General features: G+C 37.1%; 1 protein-coding gene across 5 annotated transcripts in view; it reads left to right on the top strand.

Moving 5' to 3' along the window:
• gria1b (glutamate receptor, ionotropic, AMPA 1b) overlaps positions 1 to 19,246 on the top strand; it is a 58,460-nt gene extending 39,214 nt beyond the window's left edge. Inside the window, exons 12-16 of one of the 5 annotated variants that reach the window (XR_007927228.1) lie at positions 4,034 to 4,244; positions 6,901 to 7,148; positions 10,072 to 10,186; positions 10,693 to 10,807; positions 13,291 to 13,425. Coding sequence is in view for 4 of the 5 variants with exons in the window: in XM_051877978.1 (XP_051733938.1) it covers positions 4,034 to 4,244; positions 6,901 to 7,148; positions 10,693 to 10,807; positions 13,291 to 13,425; positions 16,334 to 16,492 (868 nt within the window). In the remaining variant the exon portion in view is untranslated. Of the gene's footprint in view, positions 1 to 4,033; positions 4,245 to 6,900; positions 7,149 to 10,071; positions 10,187 to 10,692; positions 10,808 to 13,290; positions 13,426 to 16,333 lie in introns of those variants that run through there. The other 4 variants (XM_051877978.1, XM_051877977.1, XM_051877980.1 and 1 more) reach the window with 4 other exon arrangements.
• Positions 19,247 to 20,086: the final 840 nt, after the last annotated feature.

The following is a 20,086-nucleotide window of genomic DNA, read 5'->3' as shown; positions in this document are numbered from 1 at the left end:
GTTATATAAAGTCAATGTCAAGAACTCACACAGGGTTTTTTTTTTCGAATAGAGTTTAAGCCTTAAATTGATCTCTATGCACACCCTGTTTATAGATTATTTGTTCTTCATGCCAGTAATTGCTAAATCCCCACTTTTACAAAGGTACATTATCGAGAACAGCAATAATGTAGCACAATTTGCTTTGCGATTTGCATACTCTGCATGCAACATATTTGCACTCGTGTGGACAATTTTGACCGCAAAAGACGAGGGAATTCGATTGGATATCATGTATTTACAACATTTTGCCTGACAGAAATACATGCTCACTTTTAATGCTATTTTAAGGTGGGTTAGAATTAAATGAATGGCAAAACTCAGCATTTTGTTTGCGTACCCACTCTTGTCACCTCACCCTCCAGGGGTACGCAAATCCCAGTTTGAGAACCACTGCTGAAAGCGATGTAAGACATTTTTGAAAAACTGAGTGGTGCAATTTGACTTCATGTGTTTTCTTTTTTTTATTCTTTATATATATATATTTTTAAGAAATTAATACTTTTACTCAGCATGATACAATAAATTGGTTTAAAACTTTCTGCAGGATCACATCTTCTCAAATACTGCGATCTTTGATATGGAAGGATAGGCCTGAAGTTATTTATAATGAAGTCATTCATATTTAAAGTCCCCCTGTAGTCAATAATTTTATCCCGTAAAACTCATCTTTGATCACCAAAATGACATATTTAAACGTTTTTTTTCCTGTGAAAAATTTCTTCATGCCTTAAAATGGCTTAAATGTAACTCCACACCCTTGCCTCATTTAATATATGCAGAACAATGAATATGCAAATTAGCCCCGCCTCCACTCGCTCACACCAGCTCAGAGATCCACTCGGTCAACTTACTGAGGTAAACACTGCACAATAGTATCGCTCTTTACAACATCGGACACATAACGGGAATTAATATTAGCCTTTTGCTTGACTGTTATCAAACAGCTAATAATGTGTTGCTAATGTTACACAAACCATGATTTTAATTTGTAATATTTCACAATGTTATCGTTTAATAGTGTATTTTCTATAAAATAATCTTTTAAAAAAGTTCAATAAAAGACCCACCCAAGTAATTTTCCTGATAACCGTCATCCATTTTTCATTTTACTTTACTCTTACATGCTAAAGTTAAACGTGTGCTGTTTTTTTTTTACTTTAATAGAAGTAGGTGGTAGTTCTGTTAATGGCAGTTAAGTGGACACTGCTATATAATGTAGACTTTTATTAGAAAGCATGAACTGTAATTTCTGTTCTGGATCTACAGTGCACAGCATAAATGAGTACACCCCCTCTGAAACTTCTGAAAGTCAGCAATTACTCAATTACTTAGAAGACATGTTAGGGTTCTTTAGAGATATAATGTTCCAGCAAGTCTGCTTAATCAATTACCAAAGAAGCATGTCAAAATAATTCAGGAAAATAAGATTTTCTTATTAAGGTGATAAAATGTTGTGTAGCAAAAATGTGTACACCCTCCTAAAGTTACTAAATAAAATGAAATAAATAGGCAATGTTTGATCAACAGGTAAGTATGTTGAACCAAAACATTTAAAGAGAAGTCATTTCTTGACAATTAAAAGTGTTATATAGCCCACTGAATCATTCTCAGACTTAATGCTGACAACAATGAAACCACTTGGGAGAGAACTGTCACGAGACTTATTTCTGAGCACAAAAGAGGACAGTGGTACAAGAGGATTACCAAATCATTGTTTTAAGCGTGAAAATATAGCGAAGGTAACACAGAAATTCAAAAACAATGGACTTGTGACAAGGCCCCTGAAATAATCAGGCCTTCATTTAAAGCTTTCATTTAGTGATGAGGGATTTTTTTTTGCTAGAGAAAGAGCAGGAGAAATACCAAGCGAGTGTCTCAGAGCCAGCAAAAGCTATGAAAAGATTGACTGTTTATCTCACAGAGTAAGATGCAGCCTGCAGAAATGACATGCATGTTTGTTGTTCTCACTGGAACTACATACTGTAGCCAAAGCACAATAAAGTCAGTTAGCCATTTCCAAAGCCCATATTTACAAAATATATATTCTGGGAATCAGTACTCTGGTCTCATGAGACCAAATCAGTCATTTTGGATCTAACAGAATCCAAAATGTTATGGTGTTGCTAGAGGAGGAGTCCAGTGAGAAGTGCCTGGTTCCCACAGTAAAGTTCAGTGGTAGTAAAGCTCTTATATAGGGATGTATAAGTGCTGAAGGTGTGAGGGAGTTGTGCTTTATCAATGCTGTTATGAATTCCCACATCACTGTGTAATTTAATACACAAACTTGAAACAGAAGATGTTACCCTTTCCTTATTCCCTGCATTGTTGGGCATTTTTTCAACATGACAATGAGGATATGCATTCTCCCAAGGTGAAAAACTTTCTGTGGACATGTATTGCACTCAATCTTAACACTCTTGAGCACCTGTGGGGGATTCTGTAGAGACGAGTTGAGCAACACTCCCCATTAAAGATCAGGGCATTTAAGGAGCTCATCATCCAGGAGTTAAACAGGACAGATGTGACTTCGTGCCAAGAAGGGTCAGAGCAGTATATTCAAAATTATGGAGGGCATACTAAGTGCTAGAATATTATACGTTTGTTTAATTAAATCTAGGGTGTACTCATTTCTGCAATCCTTAATTTAAACAAAATTGGCTTATTTACTTATTTTATGGCTATTAATGACATATATTTCTCAGTTTTTATTATGTATATGTTTAATACATTTTAGTTTTGCCATCTTTCCATGAATTGTATTAGTGATCATAAAGAAAATACATCTTTTGTATTTGTTCAGAGGGGGTGTACTCATTTATGCTGTGCACTGTTTATCTAACATGCATTAACATTCCAACAATGTTCCAACAACTTCCACTTTGTAATGCAGGGCATTTTGCTTCCCTATAAAAATTCAAAGTGGTTTATGGGCCCATTTAATATAACTGATAATATCATTGGAGGCTTGAAGAGAATGTATATTTCCCTTGAAAGTGAAAGAGGGCGGAATTGTGCACAGCATGTATTGGAAAGCATAACTTTAGTGCAAACTTGGCAGAACAGGATCTTTTTATTAAATTTAAGACTTTCATTCAAAGGGAATGGTGAAAGAAGAACAATTTTTTCAACGTTTGAGGACACTCAAATTAATAGACGTGCATAGAGAAGTCATAGATAAAACTAAGCCATGTCTTATGGACAAAGAACATTAGGGGTTATATAATGTATAATATTATTTAATATTATTATTTATTATTATTTATACAGGCAAATGTTAATTTGATCTTACATACAACTTCAGGGAGGCATATTCTTTCCATACTTTTAATTTACTCAGCATAAAAATGGTGACTTGTGCATTACTTGTCTAAATCCATGGGAGAAAGTTGTTTTCTCAATTCAAATCATTTTTGGTGTTGGTGTTATTGCGCAATTTTAACATATTCAAAATGAAAAATAATGTTTGTAAAATACTGGGAATCTTTCTTGCATACCGTTTCTTATAAGCTGCTTATAATTTCTGAAATGTGTCTTTAAAAAATAATTATATTCAGTTTTAATGCATCCTGCTCCTCTTTTCAGGAAAGAAATACAATTATATTTCAAAGATGTTTTATTGTAACTGCAGCAGTCCTCCGGTCTTTTCATTAAGCTCATATAGGTGATATTTCAGACATTTTGAGCTCTGATGATAATTAAATTCTGCCATACAAAGGCTGAAAATGACTTTACTTTTGTTTAATCCCTGATCCAGATCTGATTTATGACTAGATTAACCATTAAGAAGGCTTTTTTTCATCATATATGCCTGCTGATAAAGTAATTAATTTATTAATTAATCTGTTATCTTTCCACTGTGTGCACAGCTAGAAATGGAAATCATATTAAAATTGAGACACTTCATTATGAGTCTAATTGGATAGAGAAGATCACTTCAGTATTCCAGACAATTAACCACCTGTTTGTTGTTAAACTGTACCTTTTCCCCCAGATCTCTCTCCGGTCGTATAGTTGGTGGTGTGTGGTGGTTCTTCACTCTGATTATCATCTCCTCCTACACAGCCAACCTGGCTGCCTTCCTAACTGTGGAAAGGATGGTGTCCCCCATCGAGAGTGCCGAGGATCTAGCTAAGCAAACAGAAATTGCCTATGGAACTCTGGATGGAGGATCCACCAAAGAGTTCTTCAGGGTAAGAGAAAAAGTATGTTACTATACTCTTACACAAAATGTGCAAAAATTGTGGTTTTATCAGTACCCTCAAAGATTGTGCCTTCGCTTTGGACCTTATCTACCACTAAAAGGTGCATATTAATACTTCAAGGTACCAATATTCACCTCTAAGGTATTAATATGCACCCTTTAGGAGTAGATAAGGTACAAAGATGAGGGCACTAACCTGGTGAGAAGCTTTTATAGCCCTAAAGGTACAATTTTTGCACATTTTATCTGTACATCAAGAACACAAAAAGTACTTTGCATATTTTAAATCAAGTTTAGAAACGTAAAAAAAAAAAAAACTATGTCTGCTAGCTTTCAAATGTTATTCATGAACACGTTCAAAAGTTTGGGGTCGCGAAGATTCTTTTAATGTTTTTGAAAGAAGTCTCTTATGTTCACCAGGGCTGCACATGTTTTATCAAAAATACAGTAAAACAGCAATATTGTGAAATATTATTACAATTTAAATAAAATATATGTATATTTTATTTTAATATATTTTAAAATGCAGTTTATTCCTGTGATGGAAAAAATTAATTTTCGTTGTGTTGCTTAATGTTATTGTGGAAATTATTGATTTTTTTTTTTTTTTTTTTTTTTTTTTCAGGATTCTTTGAGGTATGGAAAGAACAGAATTTATTTAAATTAGAATTATTTTGTAATATTATAAAAGTCTTTTCTGTCACTTTTGATCAACTTATTGCTATAATTGCTATAAGGGTACACGGGTCAGTTTAGCTCAGAGGGAATTATTAATTTGTAGGGAATTTAAAAAAAAAAAAAGTCACTTGTTTTACGACCGAGCAAATTAATCGTCCAGCACTCAGTTGAACGGGCAGTAACTATCAGCTCTGTAGCAGATATGAATATCCAAACTAGTGAAAATACTAATTATTAGCAAGGTAACATAGATCAGCAGTTTAAGACATTAAATTTGTAAGCACATAACACAATACACTTCTCTTTAAAAATATAATTGTGACTTTATTGATTATCCTAACACACAAACTACAATCTAACACAAACGCATTCACACACACATTCACACAAGTTGCAGAAAGAAAGGAAGTGAGGAAAGAATGAGTTTTAATAGAGTGAAATGATGAAATCTCCAGTTTCTAGCAATTTATGCATTTCATAAGACCTGATCTGAACGAACCATCAATCATTAATTTAACCCTTCTATCGCTTCTTAGGTGGGGTTATTAGACTTTATGGATGCACCAGTTCATTGAGAATCTGGAGGTATAGTTGCGTTCGTTGTTTGTGTCTTTAAATGGGGATTCCCTTGTCAGTGTCTTTGGCTTGGAGAAAGGTGTCTCCCAGGTTCTTTTGATTTGCTGCAGGTCTTTTCGGGTCCAGATTGATGTTGTGGGAAGCCAATCACGTTCTGGTGTGCTGGCGGAGGAGTGGAGTCTCCCTCTTCATTTGTGGATGAAGTTTAAAGTTTTGAGGCGGGCAAAGACTGTAGAGTCGTTGATTAAACTTTGCGACAAAACTTAACTTAGAACAGGAGACTCTCAACGGAAAAGAAAGGAAACTAAGTAAAAGAAAGGAAAGTGAGTGAGACGAGAGTAGTTGGATGGCTTGAATGAAGCTGCTTGTTCTTATTTTCATCTGATCTTGATCTGCCTTTGTCTTGTCTTCACCGTCTGCTCTGTCTTTCTGATCTTCTCGTCAGTCTAAATTGTCTTTGTGTACTGAATTTTTAAACTGAGGTGTTTGTCCAACCTCTTTGAGGAGTTCTGACCAATTAGGCATCATCTTTGTTTCAGAGGTGGCTTTTCTCCTCCCCTTCATCATAAATTACATGTTATCACCTGGTCTCTTAACTTTCCTGCTATTAGCAGAGAGTACAAAGAGCACAGTTTAAACATGATTTCTATAAAAAGAATACGACACTTTTAACACAGATTTCATTCATGTCATCCTTTGAATTATGAACAGAGATTTACACTCATACCAAACAAGGCACACTTTCAATCAACCATTCAATAGTTATAACAATAACATGAATTGTGAGTGTCCTGAGCATAATGTTACGTATATAGTGTGTATACATAATATAGAATTATGCAGTTGAACGATGTTTACTTACAAGTCCGTTTAGAATTGTTTTTGGAAAAATTCGATGCAGTTTATATATAAAAGAGTCTCTGTGGGTTTCAACTCTGTGTCACTCAGAGGTCACTCAGAAGAAGAAGGCCTGTTTCGTATCTACATTTCGGGGATCAATCAACCTCTGCCATTATCTTGGTGGGGCTCAAGCTGTGCCTTTTTCAAACCAATCCGTCTTTTACAAACTGCTCAAGGTTGACATCTTCTTCCTCAGCTAGGATCTGGAGTGTTGAGATAAGTTTTGAATGGAATGTTTGAACGAATCATCTGGAAGATTAATTTGTGTTTGTTCTTCCTCAAATCCTACATTGCTGAATAAAAGTATTAATTTCTTTAAAAAAAAATTATCTTACTTATCCCAAACTTTTGCACCTAAGTGTATTTTCAAATATGGTACAAAGTTTTTTTGAACTATTACTTTTGATATATACTTTTGATGCATCGTGTACACCTAAAATATTGAGGCAAACACACCAAAATCTGACTTCTTAATCTGACTTCAGTATAACCCCCTTCCTCAGAGATCAAAGATCGCAGTATTTGAGAAGATGTGGTCCTACATGAAGTCCGCAGAGCCTTCTGTATTTGTGAAGACGACAGACGAAGGTGTCGTGCGGGTGAGGAAGTCCAAAGGGAAGTATGCTTATCTGCTGGAGTCCACTATGAATGAATACATTGAACAGCGCAAACCATGTGACACCATGAAGGTGGGAGGAAACCTGGACTCAAAGGGCTATGGAGTAGCCACACCCAAAGGATCAGCCCTGAGGTACACCTGAGCCTCCTAATACTTAAAAATGTTTTCTTTTTTGACAATGATTATGAATCATTAAAGTCTGAGAGTTTACAACGGAGAGATGTCTGAAGGCATTACAGCATGCTTACAGCTGAAGTGTGTAAAGGTTTCTCAGATAAATGGCTTACTTAGAGTTGTCTATGCATATTAAATGGAGTAAGGAGAAATATTTTAAGCATCCAATTTAGCATCCAAAACTTGCACACTTCAACTTTAAATTTTTAATGTCTATTTTTAAATTTCAGATTTTAAAATTAATGTAATAAAGTAACTACAACTAAAGTTAAATAAGACTTTATCTTTGTTGAGAGTTCTGTATGACCGAGTTTATCTTTTTTTAAAGAAGCATCTCCTCTGTAACCTCTCGTTTTGTGTTGACTGAAATTAGTTGTAATTGTCTGTTTGTTCTGTACCATCAACTCTCCTTACCACAAAATCATAATTTCATCATCAAGATTTTTCCATTTTTAATGTTTATGTGTGAATACCATGTTTCATCTTACTTGCATCTCACCACATTGACTAAATGCATTTCAATACTTCTGTTCTTTTATACATGAATCAAAGAATACATCCTTGAGAATAATGACCCATTGTGCTTTTTTAAATGGCAAACTCTGATTTGAATAAGAGCTGTGTGCCTGTTCAGTAGAATTCAACTATAGAAAATACTTCCTAAGAGTTGATTTCGGCATCTAGACTCCATTTAACAATACATACACCGATCAGGAATAAAATTATGACCCAACACTGGAGATGCCAAATTGTAATGGCTAGATGACTGGGTCAGAGCATCTCCAAAACTGCAGTTCTTGTGGGGGTTCCCGGTTTGCAGTGGTCAGTATCTATCAAAAGTGGTGCAAGGAAGGAACAGTGGTGAAGCCAAGGCTCATTGATGCACGTGGGGACTGAAGGCTGGCCCGTGTGGTCCAATCCAACAGACGAGCTACTGTAGCTCAGATTGCTCAAGAAGTTAATGCTGGTTCTGATAGAAAGGTGTCAGAATACACAGTGCATCACAGTTTGTTGTGTATGGGGCTGCATAGCCGCAGACCAGTCAGGGTGCCCATGCTGACCCCTGTCCACCGCTGAAAGCGCCAACAGTGGGCACGTGAGCATCAGAACTGGACCACGGAGCAATGGAAGAAGGTGGCCTGGTCTGATGAATCACGTTTTCTTTTACATCACGTGCGTGTGCTTCGCTTATCTGGGGAACACACGGCACCAGGATGCACTATGGGAAGGAGGCAAGCCGGTGGAGGCAGTGTGATGATTTGGGTAATGTTCTGCTGGGAAACCTTGGATCCTGTCATCCATGTGGATGTTACTTTGGCACGTACCACCTACCTAAGCATTGTTGCAGACCATGTACACCCATTCATGGAAACGGTATTCCCTGGTGGCTGTGGCCTCTTTCAGCAGGATAATGCGCCCTGCCACAAAGCAAAAATGGTTCAGGAATGGTTTGAGGAGCACAACAACAAGTTTGAGGTGTTGGGTCAGGGATGTTTTGGCAGCAAAAGGGGGACCAACACAATATTAGGAAGGTGGTCATAATGTTATGCCTGATCGGTGTACACTCCCATTCAAAAGTTTGGGGTCGGTAAGATTTTTTAAATGTTTTTTACCACACCAAGACTACATTTATTTAATCAAAACACAGTTAAAGCAGTAATATTATTACAATATAAAATATTTTTTTCTATTTTAATATATATTAAAATGTTGTTTATTCTGTAATGGCAAAGCTGAATTTTCAGCATCATTACTCCAGTCTTCAGCGTCACATGATCCTTCAGAAATCATTCTGATATGCTGATTTGGTGCTCAACAAACATTTCTGGTTATTATCAATGTTAAAAACAGTAATGCTGCTTAATATTTTTATGGAAACTGTGATTATTTTTTTTCAGGATTCTTTTATAAATAGAAGACAGCAGTTTTTTTTTTTTTTTAACATTTGTCCATTTAATGTATCATATACACCTAAAATATTGTCTGTAATACTTCAACAAAGATAAGGCACAGACACTTAAAAGGCAGTCATATGACTCATAAAGGCCTTTCAAACAGTAACACAAATGTTTTCTCCTAGAAAACAGAGCAGTCTGTTTTCCAGTCCAGAGCTGATGAACGTAAATCAGACGTTGACCAACAATTTCTGGCATTTTCACCATCTTTCTCTCAAATTCACCTCTCATGTGCTCCATTTCAGATGTTGAGATGGTCTTACCCTTCATTATCCTCTCTGACATCCTTGTTGTCTTGTGTATCCTGCAGATTTCACATTAATGTTCATGGATGAAGTCTGGCTTTGTTTTAGTCATCCATAAGCACATCGGCCTCTTTCTCCCCCCTGTCTCGAGGGGTACAGAAAGAAGTCAGGGATTTTACCGAGAAAGACAACACCACACATATGAGAATGGGCCACATTAAGAGCGCTCTGGGTTTGATTGCAGTGTTGGGATTTCCCAAAATATGGAACGTACAGTGTCCTTCAACCGCAACCACGGCGTATTAGATTTTCCAGAGCTAATCTACAGTAATATTGACTTAATCTGGGAATCCTCTTACGCAGACCACTCTGTGACAAAGGGCTTAAATCCAGAGCATTACTAATTCGTCCTATTTCCTCACCCACAATCTGGGTCTTGCTCAGTAAAATCTCTCATAATTTGGTCACAGTACTTTTTTTTTTTTTTTTACACTTTAGCACAACACAAGACAACTAATATTACATCAACAAGCCGAGCAGAGCCAGGCACACAGTCAGATCAGTTTTATGTTCTGTTCACTTCCTCTACGACTTGATAGACTCACTTTTATTTGACACAACCTCTGCCTCGCCGTATCATATCACCAATGCTGACCCAGCTTATTTTATTATCATTTCAAGAAACCCAGTAAACCTGGCAGTGTTAAAACTGAACGAGCAGGGCCTGTTGGACAAATTGAAAAACAAATGGTGGTACGACAAGGGAGAGTGTGGCAGCGGAGGAGGTGATTCCAAGGTCAGCCCCAATATGAGCTATCCAGCGGGTAACCACCACCTTCGGGGGTAACCGGCAACCTCAGTTAACAAACACCTCGGCTGCAGTTGTACACAAATTGAACGTATTCCAACTTAAAGTTTTTTATTTAATGCTACTGAGACGTTTAAATGATTGACAGTCAATTATAACATTGAGTAACACTCAAATTTGTGCAAATCCGAGTGTTTTCGATCTCTTGCCGGTTACCCAAAGTGATATAGTAATACACATCTTGCAGTAGGGAGAAAGGTCACAAAAGCTAGATGGAGTATTAATGCATATCACTTTGGCAGTGACAGTTTTCAAACTCTGTGACTGTGCTGTTCTTTCCTTTTTTTCTGTTTTTGTTTTGTTTGTTTTCTTTTCTATTTATATGTAGACATGTAGAACACATCAAAACGTAATTATGGGTGTATGTTTGCTTAAATGCTGAATAACATAAGATAACATGGGTAATGTTATTTATGTTATTTTCCTGGTTGAAGAATCCCCGTAAACCTAGCGGTGTTGAAACTCAATGAGCAAGCCGTCTTAGACAAACTGAAAAACAAATGGTGGTACGATAAGGGGGAGTGTGGAAGCAAGGACTCCGCCAGAAAGGTCAGTTCACTCATTGGTCCTTTCCCTCACTTAGAGATCCAGCTTTAGCGCTTTACTAAAGGCCCTGTCCTCCACAGCCAACGCTCTGTCTCCAATCTGCCATTTACCCAGAGACTTGCGTGCACTGTCATCATGTTGCTCTCTGGCCCCTATTACTTCCCACATTACAAAATAGACGTGATGCTTGTGGTGTATTTATAGAAATAGGCAACGTAGTTTTTTTCTTCACTCACTTCAGTGCTTCTGCATGGGCACTTTGTTCTGTGCTTGCAGCATTTCCAAATTATTGAGCTTTTCCTGCTCATTTGGCCGCATTCACTAAGCGTGCGTATGTACATATTCATGTGTAAAACTCAAACCTCTTCACTCGTAAAGATGTTTTCATCAATAAATTCATACACTTAAGGATAAAATTAGACTCACGGTACAAAAGTTATATATTATATTATATTATATTATATTATATTATCAGGATAAGGAGTATTAACCTGTAGTGGCAAAAATAATAATGTTAAAGAGTAGTTAAAGTGTTAGTTCACCCAAAAATGAAAATTCTGTCATTAATTACTCACCCTCATGTCGTTCCACACCTTCGTTCATCTTTAGAACACAAATTAAGATATTTTTGATAAAATCCGAAGGCTCAGTGAGGCAACAAGTTAATTTACACTTTCAAATGCCCAGAAAGGTACTAAAGTTATATTTAAAAAAGTTAATGTGACTACAGTGGTTCAATCTTCATGTTATGAAGTGACGAGAATACTTTTTGTGCGCCAAAAAAACAAAATAACAACTTTATTCAACAATATCTAGTGATGGGCGATTCAAAACACTGCTTCATGAAGCTTTGAAGCTTTACAAATCTTTTGTTTTGAATCAGTGGTTCGGAGCGTGTATCAAACTCCCAAAGTCATGTGAACCATTGAAATTTCGAAACACTTATGACATAACGAAGCCTCGTTTACTGAATTCAGGTCACTTTGGCACTCCGAACCACTGATTCAAAACAAAAAATTCGTAAAACTTCGAAGCTTCATTAAGCAGTGTTTTGAAATCAGCCATCACTTTTTTTGCCGCACAAAAAGTATTCTCGTCACTTCATAACATTAAGGTTGAACCACTGTAGTCACATTAACTGTTTTAAATATAACTTTAGTACCTTTCTGGACATTTGAGGGTGTAAATTAACTTGCTGTCAATGCAGGTCTCACTGAGCCATCGGATTTTATCAAAAAATAATTTGTGTTCTGAAGATGAACGAAGGTCTTACAGGTTTGGAACGACATGAGGGTGAGTAATTAATGACAGAATTTTCATTTTTGGGTGAACTAACCCTTTAATCTTAATTAGTTTACATTACATCAGAATACTATAATTATAGTCTTGATTTCTTAATTTCATAAGTATATTAAATATATTCAGCTCCGTTAGCCATAGAAGTAATAAACAAAGAGATATTCCCAACTTGCCTTAATTCTAGGGGAATTTTATCAATGCATGTTAAATGGACAATACATTTGATTTGTATATATATAAAATCCATAGAATTTTAATAATGAAGATAAACCAATATGAAACACTGAGGTGGTCGGTAGTTGCTGTTCGGTATTTTTTCCCCCCCATGATATCTGCTTTCTCCTAAACTCCTCCTCATAACAACAGCAACATATAAAGCCTAAAGCCACCCATCTATCTCAGCATGAGTAAATGGCAGTCTGGAGAGAAAAGCGTTGCCATGAAATGCCCTCTAACAGGATTGCTCTTCCCCTTTAGAGTCCTTCAGTGCTGTCTTGTCTCTGTCCAAAGACAATGTGCATGCCAGTGGATGAGACCTCAATACGGTCGCCAAACAGATGCATGTCATTGACTCCCACCACCCCTGACTTGACGTCTCTGCCACCAGAGGCAGAGAGAGATGCCAAAGGAACTCAATTATGACCTTTTGGCAAGAAATCTTAAAACAGAAGCCAAGAAATTATATAAACAAGACAAAAAACTTGGTTTATACCTGCATGGTTTTAAATAATAAGGAGGTATAGATATCGTTAAAATGTAAACAGGGAGTTATATTTGATATTAATAAATATTAATATTATTTTTTATTTATTTATAATGCTTTGTTGAAAATGAAACCACTATGCCGAGACAGCCAGAAATTACTGAAATATTGTTTGTTCCAAGCTGATGCATGCGTTTGCATGATTTAGGTAGTTCTTTTTATTGCTGACTCATTATATATACTGTGACAGAATAAATACCATAGTTATCATAATATAGATATATAGCGAATGTTTTAAGTATCTAGATTTTGTTAAAGTGTACCTTATATCTTATAGCTGTAAATATCATGTTGTGTGTTTATTGAATAGCTGTGATAGAAAGAGATCATTTATGTTTGTTGCTGTCCTGTATATTTGCGTGTGTTTATGTGTTTGTGTGACAGATCACAGTGCGAGTGTTTGATTGTCATCTCTGCTCTGCAGGATAAGACCAGCGCTCTGAGCCTCAGTAATGTGGCTGGAGTTTTCTACATTCTGATTGGTGGGCTTGGGCTTGCCATGCTGGTGGCCCTTGTTGAGTTCTGTTACAAATCCAGAATCGAGTCTCGAAGAATGAAGGTGTGTAAAAACCATGATAACCCACCCCATTCAGCATCTACAGCCCACTATAGTGCAATATTTAGATCTGTTCGCATTTAATTATGGGTTTTGCATTTGGCACTTATAATGTTTTATAACTGCTATCGTATACTGACCTCACTTCCTCTGGGGGATCTGGCAGAGGAACATGTTGGCATTTAGGAGGTAATTGTGGGTGGGTGTAAACATCATACCACCCACTGCGCTTTTCTCTAATCCTGGAGCGCATTGCTCTCAAATGCTTAGAAAATTAAGAAGAATACAGTGACTTATATAGATTTAATTACCCACAAACCCATGTGATGACTCATAATTTTCATTTAAGGTCCTTCAAAGGGAAATCTGAGAAGTCATTTTTAAGAAATGGTTTATGAAACACTGCATTGCCTAAATATACTTTTTAGACAGCATGTAGGAACAGCAATTTTGGTCACACTTTACAGCTACATTAAGTGGCCTTAACTACTGTACTAACATCAAATACCTACAAGAATATGGATTTACTGTGTAACTACATGTTGTTTTGAAAATTCCCACATTTACTGCTAATGAGTTTGAGGTATGGTTGGGTTTAGGAGTAGGGTTGGGTTAAGGTTAAGATTAAAGGGGTTAGGTCTTGGGATAATGGTTGTAAGGAGTAAAGTTAACAGTGTAACTACAAATGTTATTTAAATGCAAGTACTTTAAATGTAATTACAACGCACCAACATGTATGTACATAATAAGTAAATTGTATCAAATGGTTAAAGGGTTAGTTCACCCAAAAATGAAAATTCTGTCATTAATTACTCACCCTCATGTCATTCCACACCCGTCTTCCGAACACAAATGAAGATCTTTTTGAAGATTTTGTTTCTCCATAGACCGCCTTCACAACTTGAACTTTGAGGCTTCAAAAAGTTCATAAAGAGATCGTAAAACCTTAAGAATTGAGCGGGTTAGTCCAAATTTTCTGAAGAGACTCGGTCGCTTTATATGATGAACAGATTTAATTTAGGCTTTTACTCGCATGTAAACAATGATCAGCGAACATAAATAGAAGCTCAACCTAACTTGAATGACGCACGAGATCAAACCTCTTCCAAAAGCTCAAACGTGCTCAATGAACCTCATTTGTTACACAGCACATCTGAGCTTCTGGAAGAGGTTTGATGTCGTGCGTCATTCAAGTTATGCTGGGTACACACTAAAAGATTTTTGAAAACTTATAAGATTTTCAAAGTGTGAGAGACCACAAACAAGAGGACAAAAGATTGACTAGATTTAACCGTTTTGCTCCTATAGTGTGTGGTGTGCCATGATGTGACAAACACAGCACACCACACACGAAGAGATTTTCAACCAGAGTAGAAACAAGGGAAATCTTGCAAAATCTCTCGAGACTTGAGAATAAGCATGACGGATGATAGGCTGGGAGAAATTGCGTTGATATTGTTTGGAATGATTTTGGTATGTTTTACTGGACACGTTGTATAAACACTCGTGCTGTTGCCACAAATCGACAAGCTGATCCTCCATCTCTGCCGTCCAAATCCATTTAACTTTGTGCTGCGCCATGACTGCGTTTATGCTTCTGTCTTCTGTCAGCTCACTTTCTGATTGGATATTGTTTCGTTTCACATCATAATTGCCAGACCGTGCGCGTTTGTCCTCGGGGTTCCCCCCACACATCAGGATTTCTGATCGTAAATATTCAACATGTTGAATATTTACGATTCGCGATCAGGGCGCCTCCGACGTTCTTCCGAGCAGATTCAGTCACTCTTAACACACCTCACACCACAGGAAAATCTGATAAAATAATCTGTAGAACCGTCAAGATAATCAGGACATTACCTGGGACTGTCGGAAGGGGAGAAATCGGCCAAAAATCAGCCCGATTATCTTGTGGTGTGTACCCAGCATTAGATTGAGCTTCTGTATGTTCGCTGATCAGTAATGACAGAATTTTCATTTTTGGGTGAGCTATCCCTTTAAGTAAGGCCACCTAATATAAAGTGTGACTGCAATTTTAAAATGTATTAGATTGTCCTGATTACTTGAGTACATTTGCCTTTCCTGTGTTCACATATTTCTTACTGAAACAGTAAATTTGGGTGTGACATATCAAAATAGACCTAATATGACTTATTTTGTTCAGTGGAACACAAAAGAAGATATTTACGTTATAGACATTAGTGTTATTTTGGACAAAAAGAATTGAAAAATCTATAAAATATGAGTTCCGCAGAAGAAAGAAAGTTAACAACAATGGAACGGCACGAGGAAGAGTAAATGATGACAGAATTTTAGTTTTTGGGTCAATTATCTCTAAGTTTCACACTTCTATGTATTTCACCTTCTATTTTGTGTTTTCTTCCTCTACGTGACACTCTTCTTTCTTCATTCTTCAAGTGTTAAGACATTACAATCGCATAACAGCCACATTTAAAATATCACAGCAACAAATCGCTGTTGCTTGCAGGCCAATTAGTCTGCATCAGCCTGAGCAACATAATCCCCAGCAATCCACTGAAGTGTGCTGGATTTAAATCATTTATTCGTCAAGGATGTACAAGCCAACATCCACATCATTAGCTCCAGTTTCAAGCCTACAGGGTTTCATTATGTAAAATTGCTACATGAGAGAGTGGCTTCAAGTTAGTGTGGCACTGGTCTCATCATTGCTGCACTTGATGGCTGTTATTTTTCACCATTTCTTATCATGAATCACTGCCTGTTCCGACTGGAGCAAATCCTCGGATCAAATGAAAAATCTTTACGCGTAATTGAGGTCAGAGCTGGTGCGTACAGTTAGCTGGCTTTAAAACAGCAATCTCTTTGTTTGTGCTGTAATGCCTGTGCAATATGCTGTCTGAGCAGCTTCTTTGTGTTTCTTTTCTCCTAGCAAATAATTGACGCGGCCATGCTCAGCTCCACACTGACCAGGATGGGCAGCGGAGGTGAGAACGGTCGTGTGATGGCCCATGATTTCCCCAAAGCGGCACAGACTCTGCCATGTATGGGCCAGGCGGCAGCCATGGGCCTCAGCACCACTGGGATGTAAACGGCCATCAGCCTCTCTGAGATCAGGGGACATCAGGAGACCAATGGAAAGAGTGGGAGAGGATGTGAGAGACACTGCAGCGTACAGCTCACCTGCCACTGAAGTACTGCCAAATAGATTCATGGACACACTTTGGGCTCCAAATGAAATTAGATAAGGAGGGAGGAAAATTACTTTTCTAATAATAAGATGTGGTTGTTGTTTTTTGGGGGGAATTTCTCCGGTGCAATAAGGAGATTATGCGTGAGGTGTTTTTGTATGAAGCATCATTTTTGAGAGTTTTTGCTCATTTTATTATTTTCTTCTGCCTTATGATTTATCTTTGAAACACATCTCTGACTGTAAGAGGAACATTTTTACCTAAAATATTCTTCAACCGTAGTTACACATCATTATTTATCACATAGTTCTGGTGGAGTGTGTAATTTCTGTGCCACTAGCATCACTAAGAAGAAATGCAAAATAATGACCTCTGTCTGCATTGGTTAGACAAACAGATCTCATTCCATTCAGGTGGGTTAGGATGCACACTGTATAGTGCTTACTAAATAGTTGCATATTAATCTTGGAAAGGAAAAAGTATCTTAAAAGTGTAGTTCATCCAAAAATGAAAATTCTGTCATCATTTACTTTACCCTTGTGTCCTTTACCTGTACCTGACTTTGTATTTCTTCTGTGGAACATAGAAGAAGATATTTTGAAAAAATGTCTCTCCTTTTTCCCCATTTTCCCAATGTTTTGGTCTCCATTATGGACTAAATTTGAAACATTCTTCAAAATGTTCCACAAAAGAAAGAAAGCCATACAGGTTTGGAACAACATGAGGTTGAGTGTTGACACAATTTTCATTTTTGAATGAACTATCACTTTAACATTGAAAAAAGTATACACTTTACCTTCAAGTCAAAAATTATGAATGAAATGAGGTCGTCCCATGAAAAACTAGGAAGTGTGCTACATCAGTGTGTCAGCTTCATTGCACAGTCTACAAATGTCTTCCTTTCCAACCGGTTTGATTGGCAAGCCTCTCTAGGGAAGGTGAGTTCTTCCGTATGTGCGGAGAGGCTGATTACCAGTTCTGTCATTGTTACTGCTCTATCTCACAGTCTCACCCTTCACTTATGAACGCTTTGGATCAATCACCGCTTCCCTATCCATGCTGCTCGATAGAGTCTGGGAGTTAAAGACGTCAGAGAGAGAAAAGGGATTGTAGACTACGCGTGCAGCTCCGCTTTTTGTGTTATTGTTCTGCCGCTCCCCTTCTGTCTTCCTTTCCTGGTTTACGTGACATTTTTTCTGTTGAAGTAGCTGATGTTATGTATACTACATCATTCTCACACTGAACGGCTTATGAGGTCAGTGACAGAATTAACAGATTCAAGGGCAGCATGAGCACCCAGCAGACCGTCTACTTAGAAACCCTAAAACTTCTGTTTGTAATAATATTGTCATTGTAGTAACAGTTGAAATATTGTCAACAACGATTCCATGAACAGCATTTCATGGAAATCTGCCTAATAGCTGACACAGGGACAACAACATGAATTGCTCGTGCTGTGAGATTAATAGCCTGACTCTAACAGTCCATTTGAGAGGAACAAAGCACGCTGGCAACAGCTTGTTTGCTTGTTGCTATTGTCGTTTTTTTGCTCCAATAAAATGAACACACTTTTGGATACATAGACATGAAAGAAATTATGTCATTAGCAAATGATGATACTCAAGCCTATTGCATCTTAAACTGCCACATCAGGCCTTGTGTTTCTCTACCAGACTGGACGCACTGATTCAAGCACAGAACTGGATGCGAGATGGATGAGATGAGCTCTCATGGACCTGATTATCATGTACTATGAACGGGCACAGGTAAAACTGAATGTCAATACTCTAAGCACAAGATCTTTGTTCAGCCATTCAGGAGAACTTTCTCCAAGGCTCGGTGGTGAGCTTTTCTCTGTTTGTATCCTTCCTCGATACTTTGCCAGTGGACTTTCAGCAGTCCTTGCATCGTCTGTCCTTTTTATTGTCGATTCCATTTGTACAAAGTAGAGAGAATCAACCTTAACGACGTGGAACATTTGTGCTGACAAAACGGTGCTTTGTGGCCTTTGTTTTCCATTCTATGGGTTATTCGGTTCGTTTATTATATTTTGAATTATTTCTGGTCTTGTATTTAAAGTGAAATTATGTATTTTAGATGTTTTTTGTTGGTTTCACACTTCTAGTTTTATATAGGGCTGTCAATCGATTAAACATTTTAATCGAATGAATCATGATATGCTGATTAATCGAATTAATCGCATACTGTGTGTTTCCATGTTTGCTGAGAAATAAAAATAATTTTTAATTAATTGTTTACAAATACAACATTATTGTGGCATGGCAACATTAACTAGAATAACATTAACAAAAAGTGATTTATATATTGTCAACAAGTCAGTTTATTGTTTCTTTCCATATCACTGAACATATGCACTCAGTCCATAATTCATTTTGCAATTTTTTTTTTTTTTTTTTGTCAATCGCAAAACACAGAAGTTTGCTGTTACTTGATATTTATCATTGTATTCATTTTATTATTGCTTATTTTAATCACACTAAATCAACTTATTACATTGACAGCCCTAGTTATACAAAAATCTCTTCTTTTTCACATTCACCTCACAAAATACATTTTAAAAACAGCAGCAAGATGTAACGGCGAGAACCAACATGTTGATGAGGAGTATTCGGAAATAAACTTTTCTTACTGAACGCTTTTTGTTTTCTATCAAATTTTATGCTTTTTTATGTGTCTATATTTTCTCTCTCTTCTTAAAGGGTTAGTTCACCCAAAAATAAAATTTCTGTCATTAATTACTCACCCTCATGTCGTTCCAAACCCGCAAGACCTTCGTTCATCTTCAGAACACAAATTAAGATATTTTTGATGAAATCCAAGAGTTTTTTTTATCTCCCATAGAAAGCAATGAAATTACCACATTCAAGGTCCAGAAAAGTAGTAAAGACATCGTTAAAATAGTCACTGTGACTACAGTGGTTCAACCTTAATGTTATAAAGTGACGAGAATATTTTTTGTGCACAAAAACAAAACCAAAATAACGACTTTATTCAACAGTTTCCTCTCTACCCTGTCATTCTCCTACGCAGTTTACGTTGAAGACCCATTGCAGAGCTTCCATGTTCTACATCAGAACGGCGACTCTGTATTGGCCGGCTCCTGCATCAGTATCACGCGCATGCGTCGTGGTGCTCACATGAACAGCATCGGCCAATACTGAGCCAGCGTGCGGACGTAAACTTGGAAGCGCTGCACTGCGTTCACTGTGTCAACTGCATAGGAGACTGACAGGGTAGAGAAGAAATTGTTGAATAAAGAAATGTCATTCGCTTACATTGTGTACGTCAGAACGGCTCCTGCGTCAGTATCACACGCATTCGGATTTCATCAAAAATATCTTAATTTGTGTTCCGAAGATGAACATAGTTCTTACGGGTTTGGAACGACATGAGGGTGAGTAATTAATGACAGAAATTTTATTTTTGGGTGAACTAACCCTTTAAATAGTTAATGTTTGCATGTGTTGTAAGAA

Source organism: Ctenopharyngodon idella, chromosome 21 (genome assembly GCF_019924925.1).
Source record: "Ctenopharyngodon idella isolate HZGC_01 chromosome 21, HZGC01, whole genome shotgun sequence".
Classification (NCBI taxonomy): Eukaryota; Metazoa; Chordata; class Actinopteri; order Cypriniformes; family Xenocyprididae; genus Ctenopharyngodon; species Ctenopharyngodon idella.
This window is presented reverse-complemented; position numbering and strand designations above follow the sequence as displayed.